General features: G+C 36.2%; 9 protein-coding genes across 9 annotated transcripts; 2 read left to right on the forward strand and 7 right to left on the reverse strand.

The window, feature by feature from the left end:
* Positions 1–137: 137 nt before the first annotated feature.
* VICG_01629 (uncharacterized protein) lies at positions 138–1,145 on the reverse strand (the record flags this gene model as incomplete). The annotated part of the gene is made up of 1 exon (XM_007605012.1): positions 138–1,145. The coding sequence occupies one exon, from the start codon at positions 1,143–1,145 to the stop codon at positions 138–140; it is 1,008 nt and encodes a 335-aa protein (XP_007605074.1).
* A 133-nt stretch (positions 1,146–1,278) lies between these two features.
* On the reverse strand, positions 1,279–2,115 carry VICG_01630 (uncharacterized protein; the record flags this gene model as incomplete). Its single annotated transcript, XM_007605013.1, has 1 exon — positions 1,279–2,115. One exon carries the CDS (start codon positions 2,113–2,115, stop codon positions 1,279–1,281), a length of 837 nt encoding a protein of 278 aa, XP_007605075.1.
* Positions 2,116–2,918: 803 nt separating this feature from the next.
* Positions 2,919–4,184, reverse strand: VICG_01631 (uncharacterized protein; the record flags this gene model as incomplete). Its single annotated transcript, XM_007605014.1, has 1 exon — positions 2,919–4,184. The coding sequence occupies one exon, from the start codon at positions 4,182–4,184 to the stop codon at positions 2,919–2,921; it is 1,266 nt and encodes a 421-aa protein (XP_007605076.1).
* A 324-nt stretch (positions 4,185–4,508) lies between these two features.
* VICG_01632 (proline-tRNA ligase) lies at positions 4,509–6,011 on the reverse strand (the record flags this gene model as incomplete). Its single annotated transcript, XM_007605015.1, has 1 exon — positions 4,509–6,011. One exon carries the CDS (start codon positions 6,009–6,011, stop codon positions 4,509–4,511), a length of 1,503 nt encoding a protein of 500 aa, XP_007605077.1.
* Positions 6,012–6,176: 165 nt separating this feature from the next.
* VICG_01633 (uncharacterized protein) lies at positions 6,177–6,962 on the reverse strand (the record flags this gene model as incomplete). Its single annotated transcript, XM_007605016.1, has 1 exon — positions 6,177–6,962. The coding sequence occupies one exon, from the start codon at positions 6,960–6,962 to the stop codon at positions 6,177–6,179; it is 786 nt and encodes a 261-aa protein (XP_007605078.1).
* Positions 6,963–7,531: 569 nt separating this feature from the next.
* Positions 7,532–8,260, forward strand: VICG_01634 (uncharacterized protein; the record flags this gene model as incomplete). The annotated part of the gene is made up of 1 exon (XM_007605017.1): positions 7,532–8,260. One exon carries the CDS (start codon positions 7,532–7,534, stop codon positions 8,258–8,260), a length of 729 nt encoding a protein of 242 aa, XP_007605079.1.
* Positions 8,261–8,501: 241 nt separating this feature from the next.
* Positions 8,502–9,692, reverse strand: VICG_01635 (uncharacterized protein; the record flags this gene model as incomplete). Its single annotated transcript, XM_007605018.1, has 1 exon — positions 8,502–9,692. One exon carries the CDS (start codon positions 9,690–9,692, stop codon positions 8,502–8,504), a length of 1,191 nt encoding a protein of 396 aa, XP_007605080.1.
* Positions 9,693–9,705: 13 nt separating this feature from the next.
* On the reverse strand, positions 9,706–10,065 carry VICG_01636 (uncharacterized protein; the record flags this gene model as incomplete). Its single annotated transcript, XM_007605019.1, has 1 exon — positions 9,706–10,065. One exon carries the CDS (start codon positions 10,063–10,065, stop codon positions 9,706–9,708), a length of 360 nt encoding a protein of 119 aa, XP_007605081.1.
* A 291-nt stretch (positions 10,066–10,356) lies between these two features.
* VICG_01637 (uncharacterized protein) lies at positions 10,357–11,805 on the forward strand (the record flags this gene model as incomplete). Its single annotated transcript, XM_007605020.1, has 1 exon — positions 10,357–11,805. The coding sequence occupies one exon, from the start codon at positions 10,357–10,359 to the stop codon at positions 11,803–11,805; it is 1,449 nt and encodes a 482-aa protein (XP_007605082.1).
* Positions 11,806–12,048: the final 243 nt, after the last annotated feature.

Genomic DNA, 12,048 nt, shown 5'->3' on the forward strand with positions numbered 1-12,048 from the left:
TCTCCAATACAGGCAGGTCTTGCTTATGAAAATAAACTATTTTATCTAACTGGAACACATTTGATATTACTAAGGTTTATTAAGGTGAATATCAACCTGTCATATATAAGACAGTTTTTAAAGTCTGGGCACATGTTTCACCACTCGTTTGTGAACACATTTGAGAATGCTTTGATTGTATGCTTGAAGTCACGCTTGTTTGCTACCTTGCAATCTCTCAGCTCACTCTTGTAGTATATAACACATCCCCTTCCGACAATGCATGATTCGATATGGCAGTCATTTTGAATAACAGCATCGTCCATAATTATGGATCTTTTAACAACACACCCGTCGCCTATGATAACGTTTGCTCCGATGACCGAATCCTCAATCTCGATGTTATCAGCGAGATGGCACTCTGGGTCGACCAGGTTATAGACATAGGACTCAAGTGAGCCAAGGAGGTGGTTTTTGAAATCCAGCTGTGACAGGTAATCCTCCATGCTTCTAATCTGCACAATCATGTTCTCTCCGACCCTTATCCTGAGCTTGTTTTGAATTAAAAACGGCAATACGTTATTTTTAAAGCAATATAGACTGTTGTCAAGTGTGCCAAGCCCACTTGTTTTGAAAATAAAGAAGTCCTTGATGTAGTATTCAATTGTAACCAGGTATTTCTGGTTCTTCAGCAGTGGTATTTCATTACTGTTGTACATCTTCAAATAGTTCATTGTATCTATGCACATTATCGGCGATTCCTTAGAAGACTTAGAAATTGAAACATACAAATCGTCGTTTGATTTTATAAAAGATTCTAAAAGAGCCTTTAAAGGCTCTAGTCCATAAATATCGCCCTTACACATTATAAAATGTGATGTTTTTATTCTAGGTTTCAAAATATTAATAATAAACCCCATTCCCTCATACGAGGTTGTTGTGATGAACTCGATGGGAACAGCGCACTCAAGAATTTCATTTACTGTTTTAACGTGTTTCTCAAGACAGACGATAAAAAACTTAGAGGCAAAAGGAACAAGGTAGTTGAGTGACAGGTTTATGAGAGGTGTGTTCATGAACGGCAATGTGAATTTTGGAAATTCTTCTGTAACCAGCGGATGGAACTCTCCAGAAGGACCAAGAATTATGACACAATCCATCTTCATTTTTGGGATGCCAAAAATTTTTATCTATCAGTTAAAGAATTTTAACTGAAGTAAGCGTGAGGATCGAATGGAGTGGGCTGCAAAGTGTGGAACTATTCCACCTTAGATCTTGGTGTCTTCCATGCTGCTGCCATCAAAATGCGTTTTGAAATTTTTTATAAATTTTTAAGGCTATTTTGATAATGAACAAGATTAGCACGGTGAGAAGCAGCAATTTCCTTCTCTCCTCAATCAGCAGTACATACATCGCCGTTAGCATTCTTCTCGCTATCAAAGATGAACTACTCCCTGAAAACACCTGTTGCACAACCCTGTCATTAGTAACCTTGAATCTACAAATTACAGGCTTGTGATCAGACAACGTAATTTTATCTAAAGACGAGTACTCATCAAAGGATACACGAAATGCAGAAGCTACCATTACTCTGTCACAATACGAGGGGGTTCTGGATAGATCATATGAGTTCTGTCTATACTTGTATGTGGGCTTGAAGTGGATCTTCTCCTCCCTAAACTGAGGATATCTTCTTTTGAAACCGTCTGCCTGGTCATGCGGACAGCACCTAAAATTCAGGTCTCCTGCCAGTATAACCGTTTGGATTTCGCTGCCAACAAACTTCACTATTTCCTCGAGCTGGCGGAGCCGCTCGTCGTTGTTGTATTCGTGGGGTGCCAAATGTGCATTTATGTGAAGGATTTGCTCGTTTACTTTGGTTGCTATAAACCCTTTATTGACAAAGCTAAATGCTCCTTGTCCCACTCTAAAGAATTGTGTCTTCACCTCATCATTACTTGCAACCAACGTTTTAAGGCCAAACATACTGCACATCTTGACATATCTGAAATGGCATTTGATTCTAGGAGTGTCATAACACTCCTGAAGTGCCACAATGAATAGATCTGCATGTGTCTCAATTTCTGGTATCACCGCTCCGCCGTGTGTGTTCCACGTTAGCGTGCAAATCTTCATGGGAGAAAAATACGAACTAATAATTAATGGCAGCGATGAAGCGTCTGGTCAGATGGACTAATTGTTTACTGTAGTGGATTGTGCAGCATACCTTTTATGCGACTTGTGTTTCCTACCCTTGGATGAACAACTTTCTATCTATAGAAGAGCAAGAAGAGCGCATGGCAGCACACTTAGACGAGTCCAATACTTGCGACTTTCTATTTTTCTTTAATCTCTATCACTGCACTAACCCAAACACTCCCAGCACACTTTTTTTCAAAGCAGCCGCTCTTCTATCTTATCTGTCTGAAGAAACATTGTAGAATTCAACAAGGTTGTGCAAACTGTGACGAACCAAGATTTGGAGAATGAATTTATTCAGCTAGTCCTGCATGTGAGTGATTCCATCTCTAGATTTGACTTTTCCAGCTTAAAAGATATCTCTGAAAGCAGCACGCCAAGGTTGAGGTCGTTGACTAGAAAAATCTTTGAAAGACAGAAGATTTCACTTGAAAAAACCCTAAAAGAGCCGATTGGAATGTACAATCCGTCAGGCTCCTCACACAATTCAGCTGCTGTCATTCAAGACTGTGTGTTTGTGGTTGAGAACTTTTCTGGAAATTAAACTCTTAGTTAGATATTAAAATTACAAAAGTATGCATCAAAAATAATTTCATTTCATTTTTGTTAGTAAAAATGCCATTTTGGCACTGCAAATTCAGAGCTTTCTCAGTGCATAAATAATTTGGATTCTTCAATAACTATCACTGTTTTAATCTACACAAACAATAATCGTAGTCAAGCACAATGTTTATTTATGCTTAAAATATCTTTTTTCCTATCTTCATCTCTAACAAATACATTCTTTCCCTGATATTGTCACATCCAAGCCCTTCGGCTATTTTGTACCACCACAGGCTTTCCAAAAGTGATATTTCAGTGCCTAGTCCTTTTTCCAATGCCTCAGCAACAAGTAAAATTGCCTCTTTTTTCCCATACGAGGCTGATCTATGCGCCATTTTATAACCTTCCTTGAACCTGTTAAAGTCTGTACCGTAGAAGTTCCCAAAACGTATTGGCGGTCTTTGTTTAAGCATGCCAAGCTCAAGGCCACCCAGGCTGTATTTGTTGTCAATCTTCGTTCCATTATAAAATGTTACCTGGCCCTCAAACCCCTCTTGTTTTATCGCCTTATCAATATCTATTTTTAAGCCAGACCTGATCCCAAATAGAAACTCCGCAATTCTAAGCTGCGCATCTGACAGGTTATTTTCAGCTGACATTTTATACCAGTAGAATGCTTTGTTCAAGTTTCTATCAACAATCTCTCCTTCTTCATATTCTTCTCCTAGCTTGTACTGACAGTACTTGCATCCTTTGGATGCACCCAATAAAAATATCTGAAAAGCATATCGATTATCATTGAGTATGTCACAAATCCTAGACTTGTACAGCATTGCAAGATCGTAGTATGGCGCAATGTAAATTCTATCTTTTGACACGGCTGCTTGCTTTAAAATGTAATACCCGTCAAGAATATTTCTCTCGACGAAGTCGTTTCCCTTCAGTAGAATTCTTGCATATTTGTGGAGTCCACGGATGTATCCAAGCTTATAGCTTGCTCTGTACAGAATACATGCTCGCTCTACATCAACATCAGTGCCCTTGCCAAATTCAAAGCATCGAGCGAGTTCAAAGGTCCCTATTGGTGTCTTACAGGCCGCGCTTCTGGTAAAGTACTCAACAGCCAAGCTCTGATCCCGCTCCACTCCAAACCATCCTCGTTCGTGGCATTTCCCCAGCAAAGCATATGCCGTACCCACAATTACCAAATTATCCTGCATTCTCAACTGCGTAAGGCTTTGATTTTTGTACTTTCCTGTAATTTCGTTGAGAAACGCAATCAAGTTTTGGTGAAATTGAGTGTCATTTGCCATGACTTCGTCATCCAAATCTGCATTCTCGTAGTGTTCGCCATATGCTTCAATGTACTCCTGTGTCTCCAAAATAGTTCTATGGCTGGGTATAAACTTGATTGTCTGTCTTATTTCAGAGATTATGGATTTTATTAGTTTTTCGTAAATCATCGCTGATGTTTAACGGTAGGGGCTTAAAGCTGAAATTAAAAAGGACCAATCAAAAATTAATAGTCTTGAAAATATAAAGGGGTGGTGTTTCAAGTATCGCTTTTAGAAATGTCATGGCTGTTCATAAAATCTATAAATTAGTGTCCTTAAAGAATGCATTAAATAATATTCAGCTGAAAAATAAACTTAAAATATTTTGACATCTCCGATGAAATTTGAATCTGCAAATGAGCATTGTTCTTATTGCAAATAGTATAGATTGCAGTATTAAGCTACGTTAATACTGAATCAACCGAATATCAAAAGTTTAATGAAAGTAGAATTTCAGTAGCTTCTTCCAAAAAGAGCAAAGCACTTAGCATCCGCCTTACAACTAATACACTTCTTGGACTCAAATGATGGTGCTTCAAATGGAATGCATAGTGATTTGGCCCCCATCAAAGTAACCTCATCATTTTCTCTAACTGTTGTCTTCTCCCCAATCTCGTCTTCACACTCTACTGCCGAACACCAAGGCGCCAATACAATGTTCCTATCGTTCAAATATCCAAGCATCTCCTCAAATGTACTGGCAATCTTGGTCCTTACCTTTAACTCTGCTTCCGCTTTGATATACAAACTGCTGTGGATAGAATCGATAATGCCATTGAGCTGATCTACAATCTGTTCTGACTTCACCTGTATCTTTTCCCCATTATCTCTCCTTACAATACAAACCTCTGCTTTCTCCATATCTTTAAAACCTACTTCTATGCGGCAAGGCACCCCCCTCAACTCCCAATGATTGAACTTAAATCCAGGGCTTAGATTTTCGCGATTGTCAAAATGAACCCTGATATTGGATGACCTGATTCTTTCAATAATATGCTTGGCATACTCCTCAAGCTTAATCTTTTCGTTGTCAGTTGTCGTGGCTTTTATTCCACAGAGTACCACCACTGCCTGAATCTGTGCAACTCTCGGTGGACACACAAATCCTCTGTTATCGGAATGCACCATTACTGCTACTCCAATCGAACGCGTAGTTAATCCCCAACAGTTTTGGAAGACATGTGATTTGGCTTCAAGGTTATTTTCGTTATCAACTTTAATATCGAACATTTTTGAAAAATTTTGTCCAAGATGGTGGCTAGTGGCTCCTTGTATCCCCTTCCCCGTTCCAGGTATGAAGGCCTCGACTGATGTGGTATATTCCGCTCCCCCAAATGTTTCTTTCTTTGACTTTTTACCTTTGATAACAGGCACCGCCAGAAGATCCCGGTAAACCTGCTCATATAAGTCTAAAATTTCTAAAGTCTCTTTTTCAGCCTCATCCTTCTTGTAATATGCCGTATGTCCTTCCTGCCATAGAAACTCTCTGCCTCGAATAAACGGAAGTGTGGACTTGACCTCCCACCTCAACACGGAGCACCACTGGTTGAGCTTGAGAGGAAGCTCTCTATACGAGCTTAACCATCTTGCGAATGCCGGATACATAATTGTCTCCGATGTAGGTCTAATTGCTACCGGCTCTTCCAGATCTTTCTCGCCACACTTAGTGATCCATGCGAGTTCGGGATTAAAATTTTCCAGATGATCCTTCTCTTGCTCAAGGTTCCTTTTAGACACTAGCATTGGAAAGTAGCATTCTTGAATACCCATTTTTTGTATTCGGGACTCGAACCAACTTCGTATTGAGGACCACATGAACATCGATGCAGGTCTCATAATAAAGCATCCTCTGATGTCGTAGTAATCCAGCAGTTCTCCCCTGAGAACTACCTGCGTGTACCAATTATGAAAGTTATCCTCTTTCTGCGTTGTTATTCCGAACTTTTGAACAGACATTGGGCTAAAAAATTTTTCTTTACAAAATGCAAAACCGGAAGGACTGCGGTGAAAGACTGCTCTGGCTGTGCAAGCTATTTAACACAACCCAACCTTGCAAAAATGGCTATTAAAAGCATTGTCCTTAAAAGGGGTTATTTATATTGTTTAATTTATTGTTGATTTTTAAAGCTCGATTGATTTTGTGTTGTGCCATGAATAATGCGCCTTGGCAGCACTCGTGAACAGCTCATCTATTTTTGTGAGGGATGGTTTCTGTGATATTTCCTTCAGGATGGCTCTTATCCTGTCCTTGTTTTTTTTATTGCAGATACTCTTAAAAACCATTAAAATATGAAACCCAAAAGTGCCTGGTTTTTGCATTGAAGTGTCAACTCCATTGCAAAACGTCTCCTCAAATGCAAGTACCTCTCCCATTATTAGTAGTTGGTAGTTTTTCTCTACTTCCTCAGAGCATGCTCTGATGTTTCTTTCAATGTCTTTTATTCTCTGTGAAAAGTAATGTTTCCTTATCTTTTCCTTAACACTTTCAGGGCTTTCAATGTAGAAGTTTCTGATATCTTCCAAGGCCTCGTGGTTTTTTATATAAGCTTTAATTATGTTTGTGCCCACCCAAAACACCCTTTTCTGTAGCTTTTCGCCCTGTTCTAAGTATTTAGTTTCTTTATCATTTTTAAACTTCTGCTTTGCCTTGTCAAGCTCTTTGGCAAGTACAAGGCACTGTGAAAGCTTTAGTGCATCTATTCTCAAGTTTCCTAAATAATCTACCATATCATAGTAATACAGCTCTTTAGAAATGGCGATTAGCTCGTCATGAACATCATTTAGAATTTTAACTCTCTCTGAGATGCTCGAGCCTATTGCAGCTAATGTTTTGGCACTGGATTTTTTGGCTGTGTATCTTTGGAGTTCTCTTTCTATTTGCTCTATTCTTTCCGATGGTGATGCCATTTAAGGAGTACTCTATTGAAATTCTCATAGAGGAAAGACAGGGGTTAAGAACCAATAACTAACTCAAAAAATAAGTTAAAAATGCAACACTAAGAGAGCAATGACATTATCAGATATGGCTTACAGCCGTTAAGATGACTATTATGCACAACATACTTATGAAAACTAAAGTAGAAATGCTTGATTACTCAATGTTCATCAGGTGTGTTTGTTAGAAAAATATGGTCTAGCATTCGTCAAGTTGAAGACACACTTCAAATTATAATGTAATAGCATAAGTAATGCTATTTGATAAGAGTCCTTTCATTCCAGAGAGTTTCTGTGTGTATTGGTTTTAATTTGATTGCCATCTTTAAAATATGATGTGTTGATCATTTTAATACATAAAATAGAATTTAATAAGAACATCAAACCTTAAGCAGGTGGATGAGTAAAATGTACTGTGATTACATTTACATTGCTTTATAGTATTATGCATTGTCAACTACTTGGATTTTATTTACAATTTATTTAACTACATTATTTGTTTTTACCTTTTTGTTTATTTAGTTTCTTCTCAAGCCCATACCATGAGAATTAATAAAGCATTTCTTCAGAGTCTTTTGGCTGAATGCGTGTGTACGTTTATATTTGGATATGCCATATACTCTACATCACTAAATGTAAAAGGCCCTGAAGTCACTTCTTCGGATGTATTTGTCCCACTTGCCGTAGGGTTTTCAGGTATAGTTGTAATATACACTTTCTTGGATCATACCATTTGCCATTTTAACCCAGCGATCACACTGTCCGCAATTCTGACCTTTAAACTGCCAATCATTGCTGGTCTGTGCTACATTATTGCTCAGGAAATAGGGTTTATTCTTGCTGCTTGTGTTGCTAAAGTGAACTTCTCGTTAGGGTGGAAGGAGACAATGGATTTAATATCGCCAGGTCGTGTAAATCCAGATGTAAGCAATACATCTCTGTTTTTCACTGAATTTACGTTAACTGCCATTTTGGTGTTTGTAGCTTTTGAAAATGGTATAAACTCACGAAGAAACCCAGAAGTTTCTCTCTATGGTGACAAGCCACAGGTTGATAGAAGTATTGTTGTTCCACTTACAATAGGTCTGACTCTTGGTTTCTTAGCATTCCTTGCTGGCACCACGTCAGGAGGTGCCTTCAATCCGGGTTTAATATTTGCGCCAAACTTACTTGGAAACACATGGAATAGCGATGCCTGGGAATATTACGTTGGTGAGTTCACGGGTGGCCTTTTAGGTGCATTAATTCAAGTTTGGCTACTCTTTAAGTAAACAATGTTTTTCCATACTTTTACTCTAAAATAAATGGAATGTAATAATGGAAAGGTTTATTCTGGCTTTCAAGAGTGTCAAAATTGCCTTTTCCTCAAAGTTACAGATTCAAGGTTCACCCTGTCTGAGAAAAAAGCGTCATTTGGGTCTTTGTTCTTTTAAATTGCTAACATTATGGAATGAGTATAAAAGTTGAAAGACTGTGATGCATAAAAAGACCATAAATATTGTGTATTTATCATCACAATAAATTTCTTCTTGCTGTGTCTAAAAATAATGCTTTGTCTTCCTGCGATCTATTTTCAAATATTTCATCGACTTTATCTGCTAAAACTTGGACAAACTTTTCCTTAAAGTCTTTGTTTTTAACTTCTTTAAGGGCCAATATCTTTTTGACAACATCTTCAGCATTGTTATGCTTTGCGAATGCTTGTAAATCGTTTGCCTGTCCTTCTGACAATTTCCAAATGCTCTTTTGAATTTCGTCAATACATTCAAATGAATAATCATTAAAGTGTTCATCTTTCAACCTTAATTTTGAAATGATATTCTTGACGTCTTCTAGCCTTGTAAAGAATTGCTCGAATGGTGTACTATTTAGAATGAAAAGTAGTGAATTGTCGATTTTTTTTAGAAATACTTCATCAAACTCGTTTTCGTAACTATTAATTGATTTTAAAAAATCATAGCATTTAAAAATTTTCAGTGAAATATCCTCTTCCGAGAGTTTAAACAGAGCTTTTGGGTCGAACTCACTTCCAAAATAATTGTAAACTATAGTTTCTATGCTATGATCAAGATCGCTATTAAATATTCCTAGCTTTTCAGTAAGAATTCTCAGTTTCGAAATAAGGTTAATTTGACATATTGAGTATCTTGAAAGGTTCAAGAACATTTGTGAATAGAAAGTTTCAACATTGGGAAAAGCATCGGAAAGAATGTGTGAAAGTAAAATGTTTCCAATGTAAAAGCACACAATCTGATCGGCTTCTTCTTGACTGCACTGGGTTTGTTTCTCAATTTCCTTGAACATTCTTGTTCTTTCTTCTACTATTAACAGTTCAATGAGAGAAACAGTGTATTCTAACTGCTTAATACAATACATTGTCTCTTTTATGTGTTCATTGCATATATCATGCTTTTTATTTCTAATCTCATCAAATACTTTGAACCTTCCAGAAATTTCAAGCTCTTTTCCGATCTCACCCCAGTTTTGATTTAAAAATTTTCTCATATTTTCTTTAAGGACCAATCCAAAGTTTTCCTTGATTTTGTTGACTTCATCTAAAAATATACCATAAAAGTAGTAGTGTTTAAATAAATCAATTTGTTTCTCCATCTGTGTGATATCCCTGACAATCTTAAAATATGCATCCACTATTTGATTACTTGTTGAATTCTGCTCACTATCGTTTGTATTTAAGGTTTCCAAGAGTTTTGTTGCTTCATCTTTCTGTTCTAGAAACCTTTTCTAGATTTAAAAGCTCTCCTTGAACAACAGAAATTCTATCATGGCACTGTGCTAGCTCTTTTTCCTGTCGTTTGTTCTCATTAACACTAATCAAAAGACTACTTGCCAGCCTTGACACTTCAGTGTTTATTATTTTAAGATCATTTACTTTATCCCACAAAATATCCAAAATATCACAGGCATCCACCAGAGTGGAGTATTCCGATCCCATTGCTTCAAGAAGCTTGTTTGTTTTCGCTTCTAGTCTTTTATTGGCAATGGCTACTACCTTCTCTTTATCCTTTGAAGTGAAGAAGCTCTTAAGCAAGCTTTCATTCTCAGTAGAAAATCTCATAGGGCAGTTTTGAACAGGGCTGGATACCCTTAATGTTTTAGATAGAAAACTGATACGGTAAAGCCGTCCAATTTTATTGGTGACAATTTTAACTATAAAACAATTTCCGATAGATTTGACACTTGACAATCTGCAGCTCTTTGTCTAGAGCTTTCACATTTATCCTAAAGGATGGTATATAATGAGTACAATTGAAAGTTGAGAATTTTTATATACATCTGTTAAAGTATGTGTAAATATAAAATAAGCTTATAATTTCTTTTCCTTTTGTCTTGAAAAAATTTTTCCCCAATGGCTTCTTTTAAAGTGCTAAGAAATGGAGAAAACTCTCAAGTGCAGGTTAATACGTCACAGTTCACTTGGCTTTTTGATTGTCACTCCTCAATTTATGGTAAAAATTTTAGATTTGCATCTTTTAAGGATCCTCATAAGCCTTTAAAGTTCGTGGTTAGGTGCCTTGATGATATTGACTCTGTGTTTATTACAAACTCAAAATCTATTGGTGCAATGTTTTTAAAAAATACAAAAATATACTTAACAAGGCCTGTTTTTGAGCAAATACTGTTAAGATATGAGCAGTTGAAAAGTTTGACAGTTTCGTATGATGGCATGAATGAAGAAGAAATTATTGAAAAATTTTTTAGTTCAGATTTTAATACGCCGTTAAAATATATAAAAAGCGATGAAAAGCACGCTGATGATCACATAGCTTTGGATCAAAAAATTATCGATTCCGTTAGATACAAAATTGTACAAATGGATGATATTGACTTAGAAGAATTTAAAAACAACGTTATTTTTATCAAATATAATCAGATTGTTGAGTTTGATGATTATGTATTACAATCTGTGCCTTGCGGCACTTTCTTGGGCTGGTGTAATTATCAAATTATATTTCCAAACACTAAAAGTATACTTATTTTAACTTCATACTCCCATAAAAGAAGGTTCTCAATTGAAGCTGCTCCAATCAAAGCTGACTATTTAATAATCAACAGAGAATATGGCGATGATTTTGGTCCTATTGAACTATTTTCAAAGTATATTAGAGAATACGCCTTAAGAGCTTCTTCAAGTATCAAGCCATTAGCTATGCCTGTTGATCTTCCTACATTTTTTATTGAAGTGCTTGTGCACGTTCTTTCAGTTATTGATCAAACTGGTGTTCCCATTACTATTGTTTCTGAATTTTTTACAAAACTTGATCTTCTATTAAACGTTCATAGCGAATGGCTAAATAATGACTTCTTTAGTATTGCAGAGCCCTTTCCTGTGAGAAAATATTGTAATTTAAGAGTTGTAGAGAGTTTAAAAGAGGTAGAAATGCATAAGAATTTTGTATTCTTTTGTATTGAACAATATGAAATGGTAAAAGATTCTATTTCGGATAATTTTGAAATTGTATTGATTAATAATTCGAAAGCTGGATTACAAGCATTAGAGAATGTAAAGCATGTAAGCAATTCTTACAAAATACCTAAAAATGAAAAACATCAATTTGAATGTCTTCCGGGGGTTGGATTGTCAAATGATAATGCCGCACTGACTAAAGAAGCATATGCTTCATTTAAAAGCTTTAATTTCAAAATAGAATCAACAGATCATGAAATTTTGTTGGGTTATCAGGGTTGTTTTGTAAAAGATCAGTATTTTTTTGTTGAGAGCGAGAACTCAAAGGATTACATTATGGTAGATTCTTTACTGCCCATTATAAATGAACTCCGTAGTTTTCTGTGGTGAATTGAAAATTTCTGATTTTGATTTTACAGGTAAGATTGTCAAGTATTTAATAGATAAGAAAGTGTTTCTTAAAGACTTGATAGCAGATGAACATCCTGTATTTATAGATGGATGGTTTGTTATAGTATCAAAGAAAATGAAGTTTAGAATTTTGAATACAAGACAGATAGAATGCGTGCATTTCTAATTTATTTGTACTTTCCATTGTGGTGTGAAATTTAAAAGGCGTTATCAAAAATTGAA

This window comes from Vittaforma corneae, assembly GCF_000231115.1.
Source record: "Vittaforma corneae ATCC 50505 unplaced genomic scaffold supercont1.16, whole genome shotgun sequence".
Taxonomy (NCBI): Eukaryota; Fungi; Microsporidia; family Nosematidae; genus Vittaforma; species Vittaforma corneae.